The following is a 27122-nucleotide window of genomic DNA, read 5'->3' on the forward strand; positions in this document are numbered from 1 at the left end:
TCGAGCCAATTTGCCTGTTTTGAGTCTCGCACATTTTGCTGCTGTCCCACTCGTGGTCATCGTGTCCCTCCACGGCGCTCCGCTCATCAAACAATGCGAGCGTTCATTTCCCGAGCAAAGTGACGATGGGCACCGATCGATTTTTGGCTGTGGACTTGCTTTGCCACTTGAGTGGCTCATTCGATTCGTTATTAGCGAGGCGTCTACTTTCTGGTGATGGATGATTCCAATAAGCTCTTTTTGCCTTTAGAGCCCCCTACTTGATTCCAATTTTTGTCTTTTTTAAGCCTCTCTTTAAATTACTGTGCTTAAATCAATTCCCCATCCGATCAAAGTGTTCGAATGGTTTGAAAATGTAAGAATGGCTCCTATTGAGCTCAGTTTGTATCAGTACAAGCACACTTTGAGCTTCTTTCGTCTTGGGGGGGGTTTTGGTCTCCAACCTGTACGTAATGTGCCGTTTATCTTTGAGTCGTGCTCAAAAAGACTCGTTTCAAGTGAGCATTTTCTTTTCTGTGTCGCAAGTCAACTTGTGACGACTTTAGGCCGCTTTACAGACGGCCACCCTCACTCGAAAGGTGATAAACCCTTTCAAAATGGCTCCCCCGTCGCTTTGCTTTATTCCACTGCTGGAGGGCGAGCAAAGTTAGGCCGCAGTCTTCTCGGCCTGCTTTTGTTGTTTCTCGCAAACTTCTCTGATGCTTTCATGCGTTGTGATCCCTTCTTAAACACGGCCAGGTCTTTCTTCTTTCCCGACTGCCCTCGGGCAGGCAGAAAAACCCGGGCTACATCAGAAGGGCAAGTTGAGCGCCGCTTCTCCAAAAACGTGCTGACGGATGGCTGGCAGATCTTTGGGGAGGAGAAAGGCCTCGTAAGATGGGCGCCGATTTACTCTGCTAAATCGATGCCGTCAGTGCCGTTTGCGTCTTTTTTAAGGACAGATGGATAGAACCATTTCAGTAGCATACTTATTTTAGCTGGACAGCTTTGTCATTGAGAAATTGCATTTCTAGCGTATTTGAGTGTTTGTATTGAAGTGGCTAACTTGATCACAGCAAGCCTTTAATGTGGCACTTTGCCGACCGACTTTGAGGATGACCTCCAGCCTCTGTGTTTACTCTTGCTGCGAGAATAAATGGAAAGCAGCCTGTGGATTAGCATTAAGCGGGAGTTGACGCGGCGCTCGCTCGCTCGTAAAGCGGCCGCCAACTCCCTTCGAAGAAAACGATCAGATTCATCGCAGGCTAACTTTATAATTATTTACTCCATTAGCCATTAGTGGGCCACACAAAGTGCAGCCATTCGCGAAATGAGAAACTTTATCTGGGATGCTCCGGAGCATTCTCAAAGAAAAAAAAAGAAAAAAAACAGCACATCCAACGCAGGTTCAGAATCAGAGGACGCGCAATGTTGCGCAATATTTCCACAGCATCACCTAATCACCTATACGGGCAAGCGTTGCATCATCAAGGGCAACGGCGAGCGTTGAATGCAAGGGCCCAAAAGAACATGGGAGCCCACTAACTTGCGCTCTTAATAGATTTTCCTTTGAGGTTTGGAGCCGCTTCTAAAGGTTCGTGGTGTTGTCGACTTGCGTGTTTCCGCTGGCCACCTGGCCATGCTCCCTGATGACTCTTTTATCCTCGCAGTGGCCCAATTTCCTCCTCTTTGAAATGTTTGTCAAAGTCCCGACTAGCAGACTGAGCAGTGTTAGTTGGATTCTTCTGGACTTTCTAAAGAAGCAATCTCAGGCCACCTAAGCGAATCCCGCTGCTGTCAACTCAGTCTGGGCGCTCGAGCTTGACAGACGCGAAAAGTCGAGCAGGATTGAAGTTTGCAACTCTGCACTTGCTTGTCGAGCAAACTTTTGTGATCGTAAACTTCCGCAGCATCTTTGAAACTGGACAGCAGCTGCCTCAAGTTTGCTCCCGCGGCGAGGGCGGCGCTATGCCAAGCGCCAATTATTTCCATTGTTCCTCATTTCAGCCGGGGGAATTCTGAAATATTGACTGGGGAAGAATGCCTTTGCAGTTTCAGGGCACATTTCACACTTTATTTAGAATCGCCTCATGGGAGAGCGTCATCATTGCTTGAAGATTAACTGTGCATTCTCACATCAAATATGTTTTTCATTTTAATATAAAATAGCCCAAGGAAAATCCGGTGTATGCAAATGTTGTTTTGGAATTCATCTGATTTGATGGATGAGTCACCATCAATATTGCAAGCCAGGCTGGGGCAGGCTGTTAAGGTGATTGAATGAAGAAAAGGCAGAGAGTGCATGCGCAGGTGGCTTAAACCTCCAGCATGCACTTATGAAAATGAAACAGAAGCCCAACATGGCCACCGGCTTCTCAGGCTAAAGTGCTTAATGCATCGAGGAAAAAAAAAAAAGCAGCGATTCTCCCTTGTGCCTCAAAGGACGAGCGTGCAAACGCAATTTTGAATGAATCTTTTGAAAAAGGCTTTGTGGCTTTGAGAGCAGGCCAGAAAAAAATCTGGAGTTGAGATGAACGTACTGGGAGTCACGCATTGAACTGAAAATACCTTTTTATTTTGGCATTTTCACATGCGCCGCCTCCAAGGCTTTTCTTGACTGAAAAGTTGAATTCGGAACCAAAACAGCAGCACTTTGGCGGTTGCGCAGATCAAATCGAGTTCCCCCCTCATTGAACGTGTGATCCTTACGCAAGCTGATACAATAGCAACGGGCGGCTAGCTCGTTAGTTAACGGCTTCTTGTCAGCTAGTCTGCCGTTTAAGAGCGCCTCGTTGTTGGCTGCGAGTACACGCGGGTGGACAAAGTCCCATTTGAGGCCGAGGTTTGGACCGGCGCTTCAGGCGTGTTCTATTGTACATATGTGCTTCTAACGTTTTTTTTGGGGGGGGGTTGGGGGTTTTTTTTTTTTTTTTTTTGACAATCAAATCCACAGAGCATGAGTCACATTTTTTTCTTCTCAGGACTTGCACATCGTTGACACACATGCCCCATTGCTACTGTCGCCATGACAACCGAGCACGACCAGGTGTTGTTTTGGAGCTGCTGCATGCATTTTGTTTGATTTTCTCGTTTGTCAGTCAGCGCGCTTCTTTGTTGAGCTCCATTCACAGTTCACAGATTCACGGCTGGGAAAGTCGGCGGCTTCCACCAAAGCTTAGCGCGTTACGCCTGCTTATTGCGTAGACTTCGTTTCTCAAGATCAGCGTAACGTCATCCCACACGGAAAGATGAAGTGCTTGTGATCCCCAATTATGGGTGTGCGCCCCTCTTCCATTTTGATACAAAGGCTTTTTTAAGCTGAAAAGACACACCCAGACCGCAAACGTTTGCTTTGTGCTCCCAAACGAAATGTTCCATAAACCCCCGCAGTGAGGCATAAAGGGAAGACAACATGTTTAGTGGCCACAGGAGGGCGATAACGCTCACCCACGCCATCAAGATTTGTATTTTATGGGACAATATGCTGACTCGCCATTACACGTTGCCGGGGACCAGCAGGAGACGCGTTTGAAAACTCGCTCGGAGACTGGAGTCGACGTCCGAGCCCTGAACCAAAAACCCGATGATCCTAAACAATTGGCTCGTCAGATGTGTGCCTGCTCCATGAAGTCGTTCTTGCCCAAAGCATGGCTTGATTGCACATCAAAGCTGTGATGATGCACGGCCAAGCACCGTCGCTCCCAAAATGGCTCGCGTTAAAAAGTCGAAAGCGGAGAACCAATGTCTGACATTGTGTGAATGCTCACCATAATCCGCTGCTTGCTCAGCATGGGTGTCAAACTCGAGTCCTCAGGGGCCGCATTCCTACATGTTTTCCAAGTTTCCCTCGTTAAACACATCTGATTCAAATGATCAGTTCATTCTCACGTTCTGCAGGAGCCTGATTAATTCAATCAAGTGTGTTTAACAAGGGAAACTTGGAAAACATGTAGGAATATGGCCCCCGAGGACTGGAGTTTGACACCTGTGAGCTAGGGTGACCAGACATTCTTTTTTTCCTGGACATGTCCTACTATTGAGCCCTAAAAAAATGTCCGGGGAATTTAAAAAATCGTCCGGGATTTGTTGGACTGCCTCAAACTTAATAGAATTGCCACTCCGTTCCATTTCACTCAATTCCAGGTTTTTCTGTATTGTTCACAAATAAGTCACACCCTTCTCCTCAAATCTAGTCACTTTGCTGCAAGGTAGGGTGAGCTGGCCAGTCTACACCGAGTGTTTACAAGCAATGCAGAAACGAAAATGCACGTTCACGGAGGAGTTGAATAAAAAAATTCCCGAACTTTTTCCAGGGTTGTGATCCTTATGAAGCTGAGTGCAAGAGGCACTTTAGTGTCTGTGGCAAATAAAGGTGCCAACGCACTCCGCAAGAGGAGGACTGAAAAGAAGCGCTTTTTTTTTCTTCAAATGCTGCACCGATAGCCGTATTTCTTTTGTCTTTTTTTACTTAGTGTACCACTATAAAACTAAAAACTGTCAGTGCACACATGTTCTTGTTAGTGTAAATATGTTTTTGTTCATGTATATATGTTGTTTTGTGTTTTTCAGGCCAATAAATGCAATTGCTATACAGACACCATGTCATTTGTGTTATGACACATATGACACAAATGACCCCTCCCAAAATAAAAAATAAAAAAGATGACCACGCCCCCTTCCCAAAAAAGGTGTCCTCTTTTTCAGAAACCCAAATCCGGTCACCCTAGTTTAGCGCGACAGTAAAAGCGCTTTTACTGCCATGCCAGAAGCGCTCATGGCTCAAGTGGCAGCAACCATGCCAGTTTTTGTTTTTAAGGAAGTAATTACCTAGAAAAGAACCCAAATGTATTTTTGTCTTTGAGCCCATCCAGCCAGTTTTGCAAGTGAATCCAATTTGCGTGGCTGCCGGAAAACCAACACGCCTCTGCACGCTTGCCACACCACTTGGAGCCAAGCTTGAGTTGATTGAAAATTAGCTTGTGTTGCACAAATAGAACCAATTACCTCATGCCTCTTGAGGGGCCCTCAAGGGGGGCATGGGGGGGAGGAGGGGATGACAAAGGACAGATAGCAGCGTGGCGGCTCTGCTCACAGAAGCCGCCATTGTTTTTTGTCAGAGCCGCACCCAGTCAATCACCTGTTCCCTTTGAACCCACACTTGGCAAGATCCTGAAAAGGTTGACTCATGCACATGGAATCATCTCAGGCGCGCTCTTCTCATGTCAACCATTAGTCACCGCAAGTGAGGACACAAAGCAATCCAAAGTGTACGCCTGTTCTTCTGTGTGAGGGTAATTGGAAGTCAATTTTCTCACAAGCTTAGGAACAGAAAGCCGTCCAAGTTGCAGTGTGAGTGAAAGCAATGTTTTGTATTTAACAAAACCTTTCAACCTTCATCCAGGGACGGAGCTACACAGTGGCTTCCCCTTGTGACTTTCTGGCCACCCCAGTAGTTTGACACCTGAGACTTTTCTGCCCGTGTCACTGTATCGTTCGAGGCCTTCACGCGCTTGAAGACTTGGAGAAAAACAATTCGACAATAACCAGAAATATAGTTCTCCTCCATCAGAATCAATGTTGGCTCATCCACATGCTGGTTCAGCCTCAGCCAAACGAGAACTCAAAAGTGTGGCTGTGTAGGCACTCAATCTGTTTTGCCCGTGTTTTGGCTCGCGTGGGAGGCCGTTTGCCGGCCGCACTGCATGTTTGTGTTAGTCTGCGTGCGGAGCAGAAATGGAGGAGGGAGGAATTCAGACGTGTGGGTGTGCGTTAATTTGAGTTCCCCTCTGTTGTTAGCGCAAGAGGCGTGGGCTGCCCTGAAGCCGCTCTGACTTTTCCTTTGAGACGGGAGTGCTCGCTCGCTTGAGAGGGCAGAGTCGTACTCACACCCTCATATTGGAAGGTGGCAGGTCACGTGCTTGTCTAGGACATGTGTGAACTTGAAAAAAAGTTGGAGTCATATGACATCTCTCAGTGGAGAGTTAATTTAAGAAAATTAAAATGAAAAGAAAACCCTTCCAGCATCCAATTGTACGGAAGTGCCCTGCTTTGCAATCCATCATTTCCAAATGTGACACGGATGTGGAATTGTTTTGAGGAGGCTTCTTTCATCAGCAGGTGGCTCTGGCCTACTTGGAATAATTCAACTGCTGACTTTGAAGTGTAAAAACGGTCTGCAGGATTAGTGCCTCATGCAAAGGTCAGAGCCGCATGCCCGTTTCGCTAAACGCCACCGCTTTGTTCGCACACTTCTTTTGATTCTTGCATCATTGAAAGACGACTCGGCTTGAAACCAGTTTGAGGCATGTCAGCGGCAAGCCAACAAAGCTGATACTTCAACCAGAACTTTCACAAACATGAAACAAGCGTCGTGCGTAAAACAATAAATCGTGATTTGTTCGATATGCAAATGAAAACGTTCTGACCCGAGGCGCCGTGCCAGCTCCGGACTTGTTTGAAGAACTGAAAACGATGTCTCGTTATTTTTGTCTACATTCGGAAAGCGTTACTAAGGACCTTACTATACGCAGTGAGAAAATCCGTCCTCAATCAACGTCTCATTGATTCTGGCGATGGCCTGTCAGACGTACCTTCCAAAGAAATTGTTTTCTGACATTTGCAATGGCAAATCGGAAAGATATTCTCTGGCGCTTGCTGACAGCTGACAGGACACGATTTTCCAAGCAGCATTGAAACAATAAAAGCCGAATGGGTATCAGCAGGCAGGTTGAAGGTTGAGCGAGGGAGGGGCTTAATTTAATCATTTTGGGCCTTCGAGAGGGGACAACAGACAACACCAGACCAATTGAGTCCAACGCTCGTGTATGTCCTCATGTGCGTTCTCGTGTACGTTTGTGTCAGAGTTCTTCAGCATCAGCCACTCGCCTAAAGTTGCCATCATCATCAGTCAACGTCACTTGCTCAATTTTTCTTCTCTTTCACTTTCATCAGCTGGCCTGTCACTCGCGTCTCTGCTCAATAATTCACAACTCTATTTTTCCTTTGTCGTCCAACAGAGGTGCCGGCCCGAGTCGGACAGGATTGGGAAAGCCGAGCGGGTAAGTACATATTAATGTGGTCATTATCTGCGGTGAGAGGGGTGGGAAGCGAGGTCGGAAACGAGGGCACATGACCACAGAAAGACAGATGGACCCTCATTAAAATGTTTTAATCAATCATTGCATTTACAGCAGAAAATAAAATATAAATACAATAAACACATTTTAAACAGCGTAGCTATACAAATCTTTCAAAATATAATTTTCAAAAATAATTTCATTTTGGTCAAATTTTGTAGCTGCCATCAAAGCCCAAAAGAGGCCCAAATCAAGAAGACATCTTTGTGTAACGACAGGCCTGAGGTGTCGCTTGCAAGAAGCTTTGTCACGAGAGGCTCTCACCATCAAAACACTTTTTTTTATACTCCACTTGTGAGCAAAGCGGTGAAACTGGATTTCTTCACTATTGGCGGAGCCAGCCGGCACTTTCTACTTTGCTATTCGGCAGCTTCTCCATCGGATCAACTTTTTTTCCTTGCCGATTGACCCAACCGGGTTGTGTAAACGGGAGCGGGTGTCGCTCTCATACGAGCCACGGGTGCTGCTGCATCTGCTCCAGGGTGGCCCGCTTCTCCGGATCCAAATTCAAGCATTTCCACAAGAAATCTTCACATTCTGCTCAGAGAGCCACCAAAATTCGAGTAATGTTTTTTGGGAGGAAGAAACGAGAAGGACGGGATCCTACCTTCAGACAGAACCCGATTCAGCCTCAGCATCTGGGAAAGGAACATGACGGTGTCAAAGCGCTTGGTTCCGGCCATCAGCTCAAAGAGAAGCGCGCCCAGATGCCACACGGTGGTCGGACCGGCGCTGTACGTCCGTCTCAGCACGTACTCAGGAGGAGCGTAGCACAAGGTGCCTGCGAGGAGCCCAGATGAATGGCTGAAGCTAAGAAGACGCAAGAGTGGGGCATCCTACCGTTGTAGTCCCGGTAAGGCTCGTTGCTGGCGAAGCAGCTGCAGCCGAAATCGATGATCCGCACGCGAGGGACGCCGGACGTGGCCTCCAGGAGAATATTCTCTTGCTTCAGGTCTCGATGGAACACGTCCACCGCGTGCATGTCGATGGCCGCCGCCACCAGCTGCTTCATGATGTTCTGTCCGGAGGACACGAACATGGAGTCATGACGGCAACCGTGTCGCGTGTCTCTTGCGTACCTTTGCCTCGCACTCGGGCAGAGCGCCGATCCGACATCTGGTGATGTAAGTGAATAGGTCTACGGACGGGACGGGTCTCTCCATGACCAGGACGATTTGGTGCTCCAGATCATATTTGTTCAACAGCGACACAACAGCAGACGTCCCGTCGGAGTTCTTCTTGATTGACGCTTGCAGCATGAGCAACGCTTCGATGGGGATGTCCTTCTTCAACCCGTTGATGTTCTGGCCGATTTAAAAAAATAATAAAAAAAGGTTTCAGTGAGAATTCATTTCTATTCATTTTTTTATGATGGCCGTGACAACTCGTAGGACTTTTACTCAATCTGGAGGCAACTTTCAGGAATGTCTTGACCTCTTTGACCTCAATCCACTCAACTGTGTATTTCCTCCCAAAAAGAATCGAAACCTGTCCCACCCAACTGGTCCCTGGCCAGATGTCCAAACAAGTCAGATTGTCCTTCTAGCGAGATTAGATTAGTGACACTGCCAGAGTTTGACCAGATTCTAATCCCAGACAATCCCCCACAGCCAACTGTCCTTTTATTTTTTCTAATCTACAAATAATTTCTTTTTCCAGATTAGATTCCTGTGGACCTCAGTTTTTGTGTCCAAGTTCAAATGAATGTCCATGTCGGTGGAGTCGGGCAAAGCGCTCACCAACGGGACCTGTTTGACCTCTTTGGGGATGTATTTGATCGCCACCTGAGGGATTGGAGCGTCGTTAGTGGGCGATCGCGCCAAGCTCTGATTTTCTTTTTTTGGGGTGAGGAATCGAGACTCACTGGCAAGCAGTCGCTTTTCCTGAAACCGGCATAAACGGATCCGAAGCCTCCTTCGCCGAGTTTGTTGACTTGCTGATATTTGCGTGCAAATGAGGCTGCAGAGACAAGAGACGAGACACGAGCGCGCTGACGTAGCTTCGCTTTGAACGTGGATCGGCAAAATGCGAATCGGAGGTTACCTCGATTGGTCGCAGCCTGTTGGGAGGCAGAGGAGCCCGGTGGCACGTCGCCGCTGCTCTCCATGGAGGTCACGGGCTCCCGACTGGCCTTTTTCTTGGGCTCTCCAAAAAAGACCACAGACAGTTGACTGGGGATTTTACTCACCTGCTTGGAGAGGCTCGCTAGCACTGAGTCGGACTTTCCATCGGTTCCCGCGGCCGGTGTGTTTTTCGCGGTTGGTTTATGCCTCGACTTTTTTGCCAAGGTGTGTCCCGGTTGACCCCATCTTTTTTTAGTCCTTTTAACCACTTCCTCTTCTTCGGTTTTCTTGGGTTTTGTGCTGGACTTTCTCTTGGTGGCTTTGGGCGAGGTACACCTCATTTGGCCTTCACTCGATTTCATTGGCTTTTTTCCAAAGGCTTTCGGTTCCGATTTCCTCCTTGTCCTTCGTGGCACAGCCTTCTCGGAGCCCTCGGCATATTTATCCTTCTTCTTCTGTGGTTTTGTGTTTGACTTTTTCCCGTTCCCTTTGGACGGTGCCGGTTTTAACGACTCTCCAGTTGGTTTGGCCCTCGCTTTCTTTGTGGTAGTCTCAGTTTTTCTGCTGAACCTGGTTCTCCTGCTCTCTTTAGTCAGCCCGGCCTGGAATGGTTTTCCTTTATGCTTCATTGTGCGTGCGTCCGTTTCTTTGTCGGACTTTGCTCTGCTCTTTAAGCTTCCTTCAGATGGTTTGCTGCTCTGATTCTTCTGACTGGAATCTGATTCAACGTTTTGCATTTTCCTTTTTGTGTTGGCCTTCTTGGAACTCTCAGACCTGTTCTTGAGAGTCAGTGATCTTGTGTTGGACTTTCCGGTGCTCACCTTGGCCGGTCTGCCCATCGCGGATGCATCGGGTGGTTCGACCTCTCCTTCGGGGTTCAACTTTGTCTCGGTGCCACTCGTCGACGCGCCATGGACGGACAACTGAAGGCTGTGCCATGCGAGCTCTTTCTGTTCACTGGTGCTTGGTATCATGTCACGGCGCCTCTTTGGGGCTTGGGCGCCATCATTGCTGGCCTTTGCTTTTAGGGTCGACACAGCACAATCTTCCGCAAAAGAGGTTTTTTCTCCGTTTTCTAGAATGGACACAAAATTATGGATTTGATTCATGGAAGTTTCCTGTGCACGATTGTCAGTGGAAGATAAACAACTTTTGGAAGAAGTTTTCCTGAAGACTCACAAGATGTTACAACTCACCCGAACGGCCGTCGGAGGAAGCAGCCTCGAAAAGTTGTAGGCTGTCATCATCCATGTTGTTTCATGGCACAGGCAAGGAGAGGATAACGTTGAAGTGGCAGCAATGTCATCAGTTTGCAAAATGTTGTGTCCAATAAGAAGAAGGTGCAGTGATGGTAGAAGTGGACGACTTCCATTCTTCAGCGTCAAAACAATGGCATCAGTGTCACGCCAAGTCCAGGGTGATGTCATCAAAGGCAAATAAAGTCATGTGCTAATTGCCCTGGCTTAAAACCGATGATGACAACATAAAGAATGATGAGCCAGTTACATAAAATTCAGTCAGAAGCCGTATTTGGAAGCCGTTATCACTGACACCTGCATAATGGTTTGAACAAATAAAAATATCAATAAGGGATTACATCATTTCTAAACAGAGTGGGTGGATTTTGTGATTTACCCAAAAAATGCACTATGCACTACAATGCAGTCATGTGGATACAAATGAGTCTCACAACGACTCAATATCTTCAATCATTGTCTTCGTTGCGGAGGACAAAGAATCTATGCCTGTAAATATTATTAGCATATTGTCTGTCCACATGTGTTGACGCACCTTTTGTGTTCAAATACCTGCTGACTAGCCAGTCTATGATGTTTTGCATTGTCTGTTAGCATGAAGTTAGCTGAAATCAATATAACATGGCCGTGTTAAATTAAAACATGTTTGTTTTATGTTTAGCTTTATTATGTTTTATGTTAATGCAATTTTTTTTGATGCACCTAATCTACAAAAGTGTAGCTCAAAGCTCATGTGTGATTCCCCCCCGAGCTGAGACAACCTCATCCAAGCGTTGAAGTCTGCACAGCAGCAAAACAAACAATACGACGGTGGTGGAAACACATTCCCTTGTGACTGTTGTCCGGAGTTACACTCTGACCAAAAAAATAAAAGGAATGTTTACAAAATGATGACCCCAGTGACATGAGGGCAGCATAACTTTCAGTAGCCTCGTTTGCCCTGTAAACCGCCAGCCGTTGCGTAACTTGAAGGCTGTGCGGGGTCACTCACTCAAAAACAAACTAAAATAAACGCAACCTTGACTGTTAGATCAGATTCACATTTTGTTTTGGTTTTCTTTAGTCGCTATATTTTTCATCCTGGCGTTATGATATAGGCTGAAGTGTTGAATATGAATTTTGAAAGAAAGAGCCCAGTCAGCAAAGTGTACATATTGCAGGAGCAAGAGGTTGCTTGTTCTTTCTCCCGGGTGGAGAGCAAAGTCGACTTCAAGTGACGCTTACCCGAGTTGAGCTTAGCGGGTCACTCGCTCTTTGAAATTTGACAATGAGCTGTCACTTCAACTGCTAAACATTTTGCACAGCACAAGCTTGTCGATGGCAGCCGAGACTACCGAAGCCGCATCGTGAGAAGAAGCAAGTGGCTTTGCCAGCGATTCCACTTCAAATAAACGTGCCGCTATAATCAATAATGATCATTTTGTTTCATCAGGGGAAATTTTTCAGTGGGGGAAGTTGCGGCTATAATGAAACCTTTGCTCTGCCCAATTTTGAAGGCTGGTCAGCTTTTTTTTTGTAGTTTCCACGGCGTGATTGTGCTGTTTGCTTTCATGTGTCACGCTAACCTGCCACGCGAGGCCGCCGGGTCATCACAACCAAGCAGGGACATTGTCACCTCTGCGTTGCCGCAGTGTGGGATGGCTGAAGACGTATTTGCTGACTGTTGGCAAGGCTCACTTCCAAAATGGTGGACTGAAGCCACAACAGCAAAGCAATGTGGCCACAGGCCATCAAGGCAAGATCACGAGGCCTGACTCCTCAACAGTATCTTTTTTTATGTGAGCTGGCCTCATGTTTTTTCAAATGTTTTCATTTCTCTAGCAAATCGACTTTTGGAGTTATTAGACTATTTTGTTGATAGGTTTGACCTCTAAAATCTTCCACAATGTGAATTTCACTACATGTTGTCATTTACAGCTGACAATCCTAACCCTTAACTAGATTCCATTTTGGTTTTATAGTACGAAAAGTCACCACGCCAGAATGAGGTCAGCTTTTGGCAAAGATTTTGGCATCAATTTGAAGGGAAAGCTAGCTTCTGCGTGTCCTCGTTGGATTTGAAAAACAAGACCAATGCGGCGACTGTTTTTGGGAATATCCGAACGACGCGTTATTGAAAGCGACTCGTGGGAGACTCATTCCCTCGTACGCGTTACTTTCGGGGTCTTGAGCCGCATCTTGCCTCCCGAGGCTTCCCTCTCGGACATCTGCGCCGCTAATGTGACAGCAGATTAGCGCGGCCGGCCGGGCCGGCTCACCGACAACCGTGTTTGTTGCATGTCGCCCCTCTCGCTGCTCGGAGCTTGTTGTCGCACATTTGCACAACGCGGTCATTTGCCCTTGGATGTGATCACCCCCAATTGCGGACAACTTCCGTGTCTTGCGGGTCATTATAACCAATTGAAATGGTGTCAAAAAGTACGCTTGCGGTCTCAGTTTTGAAGGTCACCCTTCGCTTCCACCTCATTGAAAAGTTCAATTTCGCCTTTGAGATAATGCGATCAACGCACCAGGGCTGTCGCACCGCGTCGCAACGAACCCGTCTCATTATTCCAAAGCTGCGTCTGGCTGCGATTGGCAAAGTCAAACACCGAGACACCATGTCTGACGCTTTGCTATTGAAAATTCATCTCTTGCTTGAAGAAGAGTTTGGGCTGCAACGTTAATGTAGTGGGCACATTCGAATTTCAAATCCCGCCAGCCAGTAATTGAAACTTAATAATTTAATCAAGTCTGTTTTACTTTTAAATTTAATTCGCAACGTGCGCCTGGGCTATTTCTCAGTGTGGTAGCAATACCACTCGGGGTACGCAGGCTTCCTCTAGTGGTATGTGAAAGAATCACTGAATTAAATCAAATTTAGTCACAATTTAATTTTTTCTTTTTTGGTCTTATTTTACTCTGCTGTAAGCGGTCTGGTGACGTTACTTACAAGTCAGTCTGTGTCCATATTTGAATAAGAATCCAAATCATTGCGCCACGAGGGCTGGATAATTGAAAATTAAAATTGATAGAGCTATTAATAGACAGGCCAAATAAAATCACCCAAAATTCTTTTGAGTCTCACTCTTGTTTTCACAGCAGTTAGGGCATGGCTGACATCGGCCGAGTTTCTCTCCGAAGTTACTTTAAAACCTGTATGTGATCATTACACGGAGATACGGTGGCATTCATATAAGTACGTGCACTTTGCTATACTATAAATAAAGAATGTGTGTGGACTGTAGTGTAATAAATAAATCAATGTCGTACGTGTGGGTGCGTTTCAGCGTCCTCTGGCGGCAGCCGGCGGTCTTGCGGCCTTTGCTGTGTGGGAGCAAGACGTGTGTCACACGCAGGCGCCGCTTGCATGTGAGCCAATCGCTTCCTCATGACGCCACCGAGGCTGGACTCCTCCGTGGGGTTCCGGTCGCGTTTTTGCACACATCCACGGAGGATGCACACTTGGAAGGGAGACAAGGCAGCGGGAGGACCTCCAACGCTGGCGGGGATGCTTCTGCTCGCACCTGTCGGCCGCTCGACGCCTCGCTGAATTCAGCGAAGCTCAGCATTCTTGTGGATTGGCTCTCACTTACTCGGAATATCATTCTTTTTTTTATTTTTTACGGGATTACTTATTTTTACATGGACTGTATCTATGTTTGTGGGATGGCACATTAAGACTTTACTCGTGCCGTGGATTAAGATCACAGATGTGGCCGCGCAGGCGTCATGATGTCTCGAACCATTCACCAAAACTATTTGGACTGCTCTATATCAAAAAACACGATGGACTTTTCATTTTAACCCGAGCAAGGAACGCCAGTGGCAGGTGCGCGTGAAGCTCGACTTGCGTAGAGTGGAGCCAAGCAACAAAAGATGATCATGTTTCGTAAATTCCGAGTCTTGCTGCTCACCGTGTTCCTCGTGGCGTGCACGGTGCACATTATGATCGACTTGCTGCCCAAACTGGAGAAGACGTCGGGAGCGGACGGCGGCGGCGACGGTGGCTGCCAGTGCACCCACCATGGCGGCGCCGAGTCACCGAGCTGGGCCAAGCAGGAGCAGCTGCAGCAGCAGCAGCGTGTAGGGTCGACGGCCGACGCCGGCGCCTGGCCCGACAAGCACACGCTGCGAATCCTGCAGGATTTCAGCAGCGAACCCAACTCCAACCACAGCACCTTGCAGTCCCGGGAGAAGAGCGCAGGGGCGGACCAGCGAAAGGCAGACGAGCACAAGCCGCTCATCGGCGCAGCGGGCGAGGCGAGCGGGGGTCGCACCCCGACTGGACCCAGAGCCGGTCCTGGTCGTGGTGCCAGTGCATCGCGACTCGCGGCGCTCTTTGAGCATCCTTTGTACAAGATTGCACCTCCGCCCCTCACGGAGCAAGACACTTTGTTTAACGTCAACACGGACATCAGATTTCATCCCAAAACCACTGAGGAACAAGGATGGTAATTTACTTGAATGATTGGAATGGCTCTGTCTCTCTGTTTCTCTGTTTCTATCTGCCTGCCTGTCTGCCTCTGACTGTCTCTCTCCCTGGATTTGTCCACTTAACCGTCCATCCATTCATCAATCTGTCATCTGTGTTTCTGTGTTCATCCATTCATCCTTCTTTATTTCATTCCTTAGCCACATATCCATGCACTCATCTATCCATATGTCTATTCATCATTCATCCATTTATTTCTCCAATTATCCATCCATTCACTTTTTTTGGTTCTTTTCGGCATGTACTTCCGCCTTCATCCGAGTGTCACTGCTGTAGTTGTGACGGGACAGCCCGTCAGGTAATGCAACCTAAAATAGTTTGTGATAAAAGAACCAAAAAAAAGTGATTGACAAGGGAAACAAAATGAACTTAGTACAACTATCCATCCATTCATCCTACAAACCATCCTTATAGCTGTCCAGCCTTTCTTCCTTGTCTTCCTTTAAATCGTCCATCCCTGACTGAGTGATGTCTTCCTGCTTAATTTTGCTCAGTTTTGAACTGACACAAAAGCGATGGCGGATGTAGAATTCAACGTGCATGGCAAGAACCTAAATTCCGAGACAGAACCCAACGAATATTGAGATAAAAACATCAAATTGTCGCCTTTACAAAGAATGCACACCACTCAACTTCTTGACATTTTGATGCAGTTGTCATTTTGCGTTCTATAAATAAGCCAACGTGACCAACTTCTGAAGTTTTTCTTGGATTCACCTCCTTTAGCCAGGCCTCTCCTTTCAAGACTTAATTGATATTGTCACAATAGGAAAGTGCAACCACTTTTGTAACTTGCTTGTGTATGTTCATTTTTTTTCTGTTGCCATTGTGTCTCCATTTTCTTCACCTGATTCTTTTTTTCTGGGTTTTTTTTTTGTCCAGGCACGGCGAGGACGGCAACACACGCGACGAGGTGAGCGCCCGCGAGGCGGAAGCGACGTCTGAGTTGTACCCCAACTGGCTGCGCTTCCACATGGGCATCAACCGCTACGAGCTGTACGCCCGACATAACCCGGTTCTGGAGGCTCTGCTGCAGGACCTGCTGACCCAGAAGATCACCAGTGTGGGTGAGTCTGATGCAAGCCGTTGTCAGAAAAGCAATCAATGTTCCCGTCAACACCAGTGAGGTGTTTGTTAGCAAAGCTCCCATTTGCTCTGCTTTCTGGCCAGAAACCCACGTTTTGGGGGAAAAGCACCCCGTGTGCTACAGCTGAAAATTTTACCCGCACACAGGCGTGCAAGACTTTTCTGTCCGGGCGTCGCTGCAAAGCAAAGAGGGCATAATCGCTGATGTTGGTTTATCTGCCCCCCCCCCCCTCGCCATCGGCCTTGTGTTCTGGCTCATAAATCAGACGCAGGTGGAAGTGCAGCGGATTTATCTTCCCGATGCGAATGTGATTGCGGTGGAGGGGCCACGCCGGCAGCTTTGTGAAAGGCCAGACGACGGCGACGTGTCGCACAAGATGATCCATGTTTAGACGCACGCGGCTCGGCAGAAGCACGCGGTTGTGGATGTTGTCGTGACAGGACGTGACAGGACAGGACGTCGCATGTCAGCCCACGAACAATACAGTAGCGTAAGCTCAGCTTTGGAGGGGATTACCTTTTTTTTTTGTGTAGCTTTCAATGAAACAACAAAAAGCAAGCAGCGCCGCACAAAGAATTGAGGTCAATTTGACGATTATTTTGGCTTCCAATTGTGGCTCAAGGTGCCGTCGTTAAATGGTGGCGTCGTTTTATCTTCAGACTAAAATGGAATGGAATTAGAAACAAAAAGACATTTTGTAAATGTTGTTTTTCAGGAAGTGCGTTCAGCAGTTTTGGGATTGGTCGCCTTTGTGCTTTTGAAATTAGTTTATTCTTAGGTTGTGTCAAAACAACAGAGCAGGAGGACAAGCAAGCAGCATCTATTTGACGTTGGGCCTTCTAAAAATAAAAAAGTTTTTCTCCTACCTACCTGTGAATTATGGTACTTTTTCAAAATTGCCCCCCCCCTTCAATAATTCAGTCAATTTGCGGCCATGGATTATTTTCCTGCCACTTGTCCACACGATTCCACTCTTATTGCTCATTGTGGCCAGCGGACATGATTGCTCTCATGCCAAATTGCTTTTCCAATTTGACAGCCACCAAAAACATGCCCGTATGGGCACGCCTGAGTTTTCCCTTTTTGTCTCCCTTGCAGCCATGAAATCCGGAGGCACCCAGCTCAAGCTGATCATGACCTTCCACAACTACGGCCAAGCTCTCTTCAAGCCCATGAAGTAAGTCAATTACAAAGACAGCGTCAAAATCTTTTTTTTGTCTGCCTTTTAACAAACATCAACAGGCTCACGCGTTAATTAACATGAGCGCTCGTGCCGAAATGAAAAAGAAATTGCTGTCCTCGCTCTCTCTCTGTTGAATTCCCCCGCCGCGGCGGCTGAACAGCGTCCGGGCCAACTGGGTTGCGCTAAGAAGTAATTGCTCACAAGCCCACTTTGATGGTTCTGCAGGACTGAACTAATCGTAATTTAAACGAATGTAATGAATGAAACCATTTTTCTGTCTTGATACTTCAATGGGCATCAGGTTGCTCACTCTGGTATGCACGCCTTAGCCACCAGGGAGCAGAATAACGCATACGACATCAATTTAAGAATAAAACAGAAGAAGTCACTGTTGTGGTGTGTGATGTGATCACACAGGGCTTGTTTTGGTGCCGGGCCGCGTGTGGCTGTCCCGCAAGCGTTCGGAGAACTTGTGTGGCGTGTCCACAATGGCCCGGCAACAAAGCCGTGAGTGCTGCTTTATTTCTGGCGCGCTGGGATATGGGCCGTTGGATTTCTATTTCTTTGTTTGTAAAGGACGCCGGCCACACATTTTTGTCAAAGGTCCTGGCATTGTTTGTGTTGGGTTCTTCTTCTCAATGGGTTCTTCCTTCTTTCCAGGGATGATAAATTGGGAAGAATTGCGCAATATGGTTTGCCGTTCTTCGACCGCAGCTACTTTGTGAAGAATCTTGAGATTGGATTGCTATGAGGGGCACAAGTTTGAACATGCCATTTTCATTGTTGCTTTTGCTATTTTTCTTCTGTTTCTTCCTCCCATCTATCTTTCTGTTCTCCAAAATTTGCCATCTGTCAAAATCAGTGCTGCCATTGTCTCTGTCTGCTTCATCGTTTGCTCGGCTCCAAGCGTGTCCTCCATTCGGGTGGGTCGACAGTTTAACGAAGGCGTCTGTCCGTCCGTCATCTCAACTCTCTGATGATTCCTTTCTGACAGGCAAAGTGCCAACTCAGACAAGAAAGAAAGGGGGGGATGACACACACTGAGTGCCGTTCTTATTTTAGAATCATCCGCTTTCAAGTCACCTTCCGTACTTGCCGACATCGCTCATGAATGTTTTACTCGGTCAGGATGTTGAGGCTTTTTTTTTCTTCTGTCCTTCCCTCTTTTATCACTTTCTCACTTTATGTCCAGTTTTCCTTCCACACCGTCGGCTTCATATGGCTCAGCTCAAAGCACGGGAAGATGAACGACTCTAGCATGACCATTTTATCACCTTTGGATCACCGTTCAGATCATAGTTCAAGGCGGGGAGTGGGCTCGGGCCGCCGTGACTTTGATTCAAATGAGCTGTCCTTTAACAGCGACGTCAAAAAGCCTCCGGCGGCTGCAGGCTAGAGCGTGTCCAGCGAAGCGTCCGTCTGTCTGTCCATTAGCTGGCAGTCGACTCAGACTAGCTCCCAGTTGCGCTTTTAACTGCTGCCATCGTTCTTTACGCTGCCGCTTGCAAAATCTTTCTACCTGGGGCTAAAGTCAACTTTGGTGCTTCAGCGTTTTAAATATTGTCATGGAATGGGCTCGTCCCCCATCGTAAGCAAGACCGTTCCTTGAAATCACTCAACCTTGCAAATTAGTTTTATTTTCTGGAGGCTTAGAAAATTCCGTCAACCACAAGCATCAAAGTAGAGTCAAACACAAACGTTGGGTCGCTGTCAAAATGTTTAGTCCTATAGAAAAGGTACATCATCATATTTTGCTTTCTATTTTGACTGAGTTTATGCTTAGTGTGTCTTTAATGTTCATGTTTTTGTCATGCCGGTGGGCTTTTTTGCTTGAGGTGCCTGAGCGTGCCCGTTCCATCCCGCCGTGTCATTAAAATAGCCCAAAATGCGCGGCGGGTGCATTCCCGGGCTCGCCACAAGGAATGTTTTGCTCTGGAATGCCGCAAATGTGCCTCTGGGAGGTGACGTTGAAACGTCCAAATTGACCGTCTCTTTATTTAGACGGGAGCAAAAGCAAAGCAAAGCGGGCTTTCTGTGATTTATGGGATGGGATGAGACGGACGCAAAAGCTTCTGCTGTGCTGGTTGCGCAATGGCGGTATCAATTAGAGGCTAGCGAAAGAATTGTAGGCAGGGAAAGACTCATCATCACATTGAAGCGGGCATGAGTCATTGTCGGCTCGTCTTTTCAAACAACTGACTCTTGTTTGTGGCTCGCTGACTTCAGAATGTCAACTTTGTACTTGACAAAGCAGCGTTGTTGTTTTCCCTGTTGTTGGTTTCATGCACAACTCGGCATTTATTGCGTTGAGCCTCGGCAGAGATCGCCTGCAAAGCTACTCGCCTGTCAAATGAATTGAATTTATCTTCGACATAAATGGAAGCCCCCCCCCCCGCCCCCTTTGCTGGGTTTTTACCACTTCCTCATTCCATCTCTCAACCGCCACTAAGCCTCTGATAGATGGTTTCTATTTCCAAATGGCCAGCGAGGAGGCTTGGCAGCTCCAAAACGCCTCGGCCTCCGTCGGCAGCCACAAGACCGACCGGATGGATTGCATGTATGATGTGCTAACAGGCCGGCGATCGTCATTGTGCGTGAAACGGCTCAACCTTGAGCCAAGAGGAAATTACGGCAAATCTTTTGATGAAGTGCACGGGGCTGGCCCACGACAAACCCAGGATGAATCACGCAACTTTTTTAGTCCAGGAAACTTTGTTTTTCCCCAGTGGAAACTTGACTCGTTTTGCCAAGTCGGCGTTCCTCACTTTGTCTCACGTTAGATTGCGAAAAGCAGCATGTGGACTTTGAGTTGACATTGAATTTGCTGCGTGCAGAAAGTGAAGCTGGGCTTGCTTGTTGCAAAAGCCCCAGCCCCACGACTGCTTTTTGACATGCTGACCCAAGAACAGCCTCCGTGTTGCAGCAAGCAAAGCCGCCCGCTGGAGAAAATGCCAAGGCTTTCCTGGCTGCTATTGAAAAGGCATAATCCTCCGGGGATGGAGATGCAACGCTCACACTCATTGGCGAGGAAGCAATATTCCATTTTCTTGTTGTCAAAAGTCAGCGAGGAACCTCAAAACGCGTCTTGTTATTCTTGCATTTCAAAAGCACCTAATCCTCTTTGGCGATTAGCAATGCCGCTTACGCTTCGACTCATCGAATGCGTTCTCTTGCCTGAGTCTTACTTTGCAAGTTCACAATTTGTTGATTGCTAAACAATAACGAAACTGACGAGCGGTTCACAGAAATTGGAAAAATTGGCAATGTCGGCACCGAAGTATGTTTTCGGGCCTTGAAGTCGAGCTTCATGATGGAACTCAAGAACTCTTAGCGCACTCCAAAAACCAAATTGGATCTGGAACTCCAATCTTCCTTCCGTGCTCCAATGAAATCCAAGTCCTCCTTTCAGAGGACGGCAAAACAACAAGATCCGATTCAAGGGCTTGATCCAAAATGCTCATCTTGCGCAATCCCTTTGTGCTGCCTGCCCATCACCGGTTTTGCGCTAATCCTCATTGGGGTTTTCCATCACCGAGATGCAAGTCAACACTGAAGAAAGAGCAGCAATGTGTACATATTCTATTAGGTTAGACAATCTCATGTACATTTTAATGTTCATAGGTGTGCAATTCTTTTCATTATTTTATATAAACATAACAGCTCAATCAGAACACGAATACAACACACAGAACTGTATAAACACACACACACACACACACAGATACCAAACGGTCATGTGACAAGTTCCCGCCTTTCCGGACAGTATAAAACAAGCTAACCTGGAGACGGAAGCTGTTATTTCATCTGCTGCTGTACCTCATGTATTGGCCGTCATTAACCCTAACTCAAAATTTTGCCAATAAAGAACCAACTCTGTACTCCACATCTTTGTTTTTCCTGGCTCAACATTGGACATCGCTCACAATACGCAACAATACCTTCTATCGCGTCGATCGCCAGTCTCGTTTTGTGTGCGGCTCGACAGCGGCGAGGCTTTGAAGCCGCGGCCGATCCTCGATGGCCACTCTGAGCCATCTGGCCGAATGACACCCCCGCTTTCGCTTTCTCTCGCTGACTCTCGATCAAGACTCCAGCTCTCCATTTATCAGTCATATGTGAAGGGGCTCCGGTGCTGTGACCTTGCCAACTCCAGACCGGGCTTGCTCGCTCAGACAGCTAAGAACTGCAACTGACGATTTCCTTTACAAATCACATTACAGAATTATTTTTTTATGGTGCTCGTGTTGACGTCGCCTTTGTCACCTTTGTGTTTCGCCCTCAGGCAGACGCGTGAACACCAAACACCTCCGGACTTCTTTTACTTCTCCGACTTTGAGAGGCACAACGCCGAGGTGGCCGCCTTTCACTTGGACAGGTCAGCACGTTGCTTCGCTTGCCGGTACTTCTGGAGTGACAAATATAAATAAGGACTATTTCCAGCATGTGTTGTCAAGCAGGCAGCATAAAAACCGAGCTAGCGTGACTTCTTGGCCTTCTTGGACTTTAATGATTGAATTTGACTCAAATGTCCATTCCAGACCAGCAATTGTCAAGTTGAGCCACTCCCAATCTTTCCATTTGCTTTCAGGATCCTGGACTTCCGGAGAGTTCCCCCAGTGGCCGGGCGGCTGGTCAACATGACACGAGAGATCCGAGACGTCACCCGAGACAAAAAGCTTTGGAAGACTTTCTTCATCTCGCCAGGTAGAAACATTGCAAAGCAGCAGTAGAAGGGAGAGAGAGTCATTTGTCCACAGAGTGGCGCTGTAGCTATTAGACTCGCATAGACTTTTTTGAAAAGAGGACTTCAATTTTGGCAGTTCGGTGGTGCACTGGGTAGCACGTCAGAGAGAAAGACAATGCAGCTCGCTTTGATGTCTATTGTTATGCAAATGTAACAGGTGTTTATGCTAATGAGTATGGCATCCTTGTGTGACATCCGGTCAGGTGTCACATCCTGATATGGCATCCTTGTGTGACATCCGGTCAGGTGTCTCATCCTGTGTCAGGTGTCACATCCTGATTTGGCATCCTTGTGTGACATCCGGTCAGGTGTTCTATCCAGGTGTCACATCGTGTTGTGACATCCTCTGATGTCAGACAGAAAGGCGCCATCTCGTGGGGTCAGGTGTTACATGATGATGCTCGTCCCATCCTGGGTCAGGTGTTACATGGTGATACTCGTCCCATCCGGTCAGGGGTTCTATCCTGGTGTCAGACAGAGAGGCGTCATCTCGTGCTTCAGACAGAAAGGCGCCATCTTGGCTGGCCAAGATGGCGTCTTCCTGGTTGTCGCGGGGGGAGATGGCCCTATTGGTTATTGCGGCGTTGATGATTTTCTTAGTTTTTTTCGAAACCCCCGGTTTAAACAAACGACATTTGTCGCGCATAATGCGAGAGGTTTTGATTCATACATCTTGATAAAGAGAATGCTCGAACTCGGTATCAAACTTGACATTCTGATGCAAGGGAGTAAAGTTTTGTCATTTGTCGATTTAGACATGAAATCCCGATATATAGAGTCTCTCTCATTTCTGACCATGCCCCTAAGTGTGATGCCTGAGGCCCTCGGGTTTGAAGATAAATCAAAGGGGTATTTTCCGCACAAATTCAGCTCTTTAGAACATCTAAACTATGTAGGGTGTTACCACATTGACCATGCTAAATTTTGCAGACATTGCTACAAGAAGCATGGATACAATCAAAAAATACAACCAAATACATAAACATGCCCCAACTCACTTCCACCAATATGGCTAAAAAATAAAAATACCGTCAAACACATTAGTATGTAGGGTCATCAACACTACAACCAAATACATTAACATCCCCCAACAGGCCTCCAAAGGGCATGGCTACAGCCAAAAAAAATAAAAAATGCAACCAAATACATAACCATCCTCCAACATGCCTCCAACAATATGGCTTAAAATACCACACACTAACATGTAGAACCGCATATAGAGGTACTATAAGAGACACGGATACAGTCATGAAATGCAACCAAATACATTAACGTGTTAAAATACCACACATTAGCATGTGGGGCCACAGACATTGCCTCCACCAATATGGCTAAAGCTATAATACCACCAACCAATATGGTGACACCCCAAATACATTTACACATCATATGTGATGCGAAAACACTCTGGTAAAATGAAGACAGTTTGTCTTCATCCGCTTTCATCAATTTACACATTGACTGGTGATACCCCCCCAATACATGCACTACCAGGCCATCAAACACATTAGCATGTTTAGCATGTACACCAGCGTAATATTAACCATGACCAATATGGCGATAGCTAAAATAGCTAAAATAGCTTGGTAAAGTAAAAAAATACATGCCCAGACATGCCGCCGGCCGCGATAACCAATAGGGCCATCTCCCCCCGCGACAACCAGGAAGACGCCATCTTGGCCAGCCAAGATGGCGCCTTTCTGTCTGACGCACGAGATGACGCCTCTCTGTCTGACACCAGGATAGAACACCTGACCGGATGGGACGAGCATCACCATGTAACACCTGACCCAGGATGGGACGAGCATCATCATGTAACACCTGACCCCACGAGATGGCGCCTTTCTGTCTGACATCAGAGGATGTCACAACACGATGTGACACCTGGATAGAACACCTGACCGGATGTCACACAAGGATGCCAAATCAGGATGTGACGCCTGACACAGGATGAGACACCTGACCGGATGTCACACAAGGATGCCATATCAGGATGTGACACCTGACCGGATGTCACACAAGGATGCCATACTCATTAGCATAAACACCTGCTACATTTGCATAACAATAGACATCAAAGCGAGCTGCATTGTCTTTCTCTCTCACGTCCGCCTCGTAGTTAGGAGGGTGCGGGTTCGATTCCACCTCCGGCCGTCCCTGTGTGGAGTTTGCATGTTCTCCCTGCGTCCACGTGGGTTTTCTCCAGGCACTCCGGTTTCCTCCCGCATCCCAAAAACATAGGTAGGCGGATTAAAGACTCTAAATTGTCCCTAGGTATGAGTGCGGGTGGTTGTTCGTCTCTGTGTGCCCTGCGATTGACTGGCAACCGGTTCAGGGTGTCCCCCGCTTACTGCCTGATGACAGCTGGGATAGGCTCCAGCACGCCCGCGACCCCCGTGGGGACAAAGCGGTTCAGAAAATGGATAGATGGATGGACTCCAATTTTTTAATGGACCTTGAGACAGGTTGTGACAACTTTAAATAAATAAATAACTACAAATGGCATCTTTTGTAGAAGTGCTGATATTCAAAAAGGGAAAGAGGTCAAATTAAAAAGTACTGATAGGAAGATGGACGGACGCCTGGCTGGCTGTTTTTGTAAAGGCGTGTGTTTTGTGGCAGCCAACAACGTGTGCTTTTACGGCGAGTGCTCATACTACTGCTCGACGGAACATGCGCTGTGTGGCAAACCGGATGAGATGGAAGGCTCCCTGGCTGCCTTCCTGCCTGACCTCAGCCTGGCCAAGCGTAAAACCTGGCGGAACCCCTGGCGACGCTCGTACCACAAACGCAAGAAGGCCGAGTCAGTTGCCATCTCCTCGCTTTGTCCACCATTTTATTTTTCTTCCTTTAATTCTTCCTTGACGTGCTCAGGTGGGAGGTGGATCCCGATTACTGTGACGAGGTGAAACAGACGCCCCCATACGACCGTGGCACTCGACTCCTCGATGTCATGGACATGACCATTTTTGACTTCCTGATGGGTAAGACGACACCAACAGAATGGATCTCATTTCAAACTCAAGTTGTGTACGGCGACCACACGAGGGCAGCACTCCCCAAGTTTCATGTCGCGTTTGCTCTGCAGGTAACATGGATCGCCATCATTACGAAACCTTTGAGAAGTTTGGAAACGACACTTTTATTATTCACCTGGACAATGGAAGAGGGTAACATGGACAGTTGCAAAAGTTCTTTGCTGCATTTTCAGACACTTCCTTTAAATTTCTTTCCATATGTGCTCATTTGTTGCTTTCTCAACATTTACCCTTAGTTTCTGAATTCTGGACATGGTTCTGGATTGGCTGAGTTCCAATAGATTTGCAAACTGTTGTCATGTTGTCTTTTAAAATTTGACCTTTCAGGTTTGGGAAGCACTCCCACGATGAGATGTCCATCCTGGTCCCTCTCAGTCAATGCTGCAGGTCAGAAGACAAGCTCTTTATTTCTCTGCTGATGGGGAAAATGGGAAGAATGAAGGGAAGCTTGCAAACAAGCGCTCCTTTCTTTGCAGGGTGAAGAAGTCCACCTTCCTTCGTCTCCAGCTGCTGGCCAAGGAAAAGTACCGGCTGAGCGCAGTGATGGAGGAATCCCTCCTCCGAGACCGCCTGTCCCCGCTCCTCATCCGGCCTCACCTGGAGGCACTTGACCGTCGACTGGGCCTAGTGCTGCGGGCGCTGGCCGACTGCGTGGAGAAGGAAGGCTATGGCAACGTGGTGGAGGAAGACATCCGGTCAGGCGCGCACGCCGCTCACAGGTAGTGAGGGCCACCGGCGCCAGATGCGGGACACTTTTCGTAGCAGGCTGAATTCAGTGAATTCCTCGATGCCTCTGTTGTTTGTGCGAGAGACGGAGCTTACGGATACGCCAATAGACTTGACAAACATTTGGTTTGATCACGCCTGAGATCCGTCGGCCTGTGTTTTGTTTTACGATCAAGATTTTGGAGACGATCACCAATCGGTGAATTTGGAGAACAAAAAAAAATAACCGATTGCCATTCCGATCACAAGAAGGATCAATCTATTTAAACTGCTTGTTTATTTACCGTGTCGTCCATCACCACTATTTGCAGGGGGTCAGCCCCGCCCACATATGTGTATGATTAACACGTGAGGGGAAAAAAAGATATTTGAGAAAGATTCAAGTGACAACGATGGTGGCCCAGAAAGTCTCGAGTGAACAAGATTGTATTTGCTGTCTTATTTTGCAGGATTACAATCAAATGTAACATTGATTCACTCGTGCAGTAAGAATTCCAATAATTTTTTTAATTTGTACTTCAAATCCGATTTTCACATGCAAAACTGAGACTTCCTCATGAAATTATTTGATACCAAAAAAAGTTGCAATTTGTGTGCCAGTTAGAAGAGTGCAAAGGAGTATTTCTTGGTGAGGTCATCACTTAGCCATGTTCGCGTCGTAATGCTAATAGGGTGATGATAAGGGGGGGGGGGGTGCTGCGCTTTTGAGGGTTTAATCCACAACACCCCACATTGTATATACAAAAACGTACTCTGTTGCGCTAACAAGCATTGCTGCGCAGTGATTGGCTTGTTTTCTGCAATCGCATTGTTACTGTAACCATCTGTTTACTCAAGTGTGCAAATCCAAATAAAAAAGAGAAACCGCCCAGTGGCATGTGGGGGAGGGGGGTGCAGGTAAATTCATGGAAGTACCCATTCATGTCATAAATTTATTGTGAGTTCAAATTAGGTTGACTTGTAGAGAATACACTTAGATTAATCCTGAAGTTTCCTCAAAAATCAAATACAGTGATTTATATGTACAACTATGAATTATTAGAAATCTACATTGTCAATCAGGCCGAAGCGTACTGTATTATATTCAAAATGCCGCCCTAAAACCAATTTCAAATGTGTGTATTTGAACATTAGAAAATCACAGAGACCCAAAGGTGACCAAATTCAACCGTTGCGAGCAAATGCAGAACTTTTCCAAGATCCCGCTTTCAAAATGTCTTCTCCAGTAGGCGAATGCGGTCTTTGTTGTCCAATTCTTTTCCAAATGTGATGTTTTACCCCATTATATCAAAACGTCTTTTACTACATACTTTAAAGTTTCTGTTATGTATTTTAAACGTCTTAATATGTCACACAAACTCCCAATTGGCAAGAAAAGTCCTTTAAAATGTTGATATTTAGATTAAGTGGGCGCTGCCCGCTGAAGAGTTTGACGG

The 27122-nt window shown here is 47.0% G+C and overlaps 2 protein-coding genes across 3 annotated transcripts; one reads left to right on the forward strand and one right to left on the reverse strand.

Annotated features, from left to right (window-relative positions):
• Window positions 1-7137: 7137 nt before the first annotated feature.
• On the reverse strand, window positions 7138-10654 carry LOC147044688 (uncharacterized). Of its 2 annotated transcripts, none has more exons than XM_085934433.1 (8): window positions 10375-10654; window positions 9159-10253; window positions 8980-9074; window positions 8855-8899; window positions 8195-8419; window positions 7956-8133; window positions 7723-7896; window positions 7138-7652 (listed from the first exon to the last, which is right to left on the reverse strand). In XM_085934433.1, exons 1-8 carry the CDS (start codon window positions 10427-10429, stop codon window positions 7561-7563), a joined length of 1959 nt encoding a protein of 652 aa, XP_085790559.1. In that variant the 5' UTR covers window positions 10430-10654; the 3' UTR covers window positions 7138-7560. The 2 variants fall into 2 exon arrangements, with proteins under 2 accessions (XP_085790559.1, XP_085790558.1); XM_085934432.1 differs by having other exon boundaries at window positions 8792-8899.
• Window positions 10655-12125: 1471 nt separating this feature from the next.
• fam20ca (FAM20C golgi associated secretory pathway kinase a) lies at window positions 12126-26766 on the forward strand. The gene is made up of 11 exons (XM_085934434.1): window positions 12126-12212; window positions 13704-14867; window positions 15791-15975; window positions 17094-17172; window positions 21461-21553; window positions 21767-21882; window positions 24545-24725; window positions 24797-24906; window positions 25011-25092; window positions 25288-25347; window positions 25437-26766. Exons 2-11 carry the CDS (start codon window positions 14293-14295, stop codon window positions 25681-25683), a joined length of 1728 nt encoding a protein of 575 aa, XP_085790560.1. The 5' UTR covers window positions 12126-12212; window positions 13704-14292; the 3' UTR covers window positions 25684-26766.
• The last annotated feature ends 356 nt before the right edge of the window (window positions 26767-27122 follow it).

This window comes from Syngnathus leptorhynchus, chromosome 16 (assembly GCF_054491065.1).
Source record: "Syngnathus leptorhynchus isolate UIUO chromosome 16, UIUO_Slep, whole genome shotgun sequence".
Lineage (NCBI taxonomy): Eukaryota > Metazoa > Chordata > Actinopteri > Syngnathiformes > Syngnathidae > Syngnathus > Syngnathus leptorhynchus.

Coding starts and splice junctions, on each gene's coding strand:
- LOC147044688 (XM_085934432.1), bottom strand. CDS start 10,429: ATGGATGATGACAGCCTACAACTTTTCGAGGCTGCTTCCTCCGACGGC. Junction 9,075..9,158: donor ACAGGCTGCGACCAATCGAG/GTAACCTCCGAT, acceptor TTGTCTCTGCAG/CCTCATTTGCACGCAAATAT. Junction 7,653..7,722: donor GAATCGGGTTCTGTCTGAAG/GTAGGATCCCGT, acceptor CTCTCTGAGCAG/AATGTGAAGATTTCTTGTGG.
- fam20ca (XM_085934434.1), top strand. CDS start 14,293: ATGATCATGTTTCGTAAATTCCGAGTCTTGCTGCTCACCGTGTTCCTC. Junction 21,883..24,544: donor GACTTTCTTCATCTCGCCAG/GTAGAAACATTG, acceptor GTTTTGTGGCAG/CCAACAACGTGTGCTTTTAC. Junction 24,726..24,796: donor CACAAACGCAAGAAGGCCGA/GTCAGTTGCCAT, acceptor TGACGTGCTCAG/GTGGGAGGTGGATCCCGATT.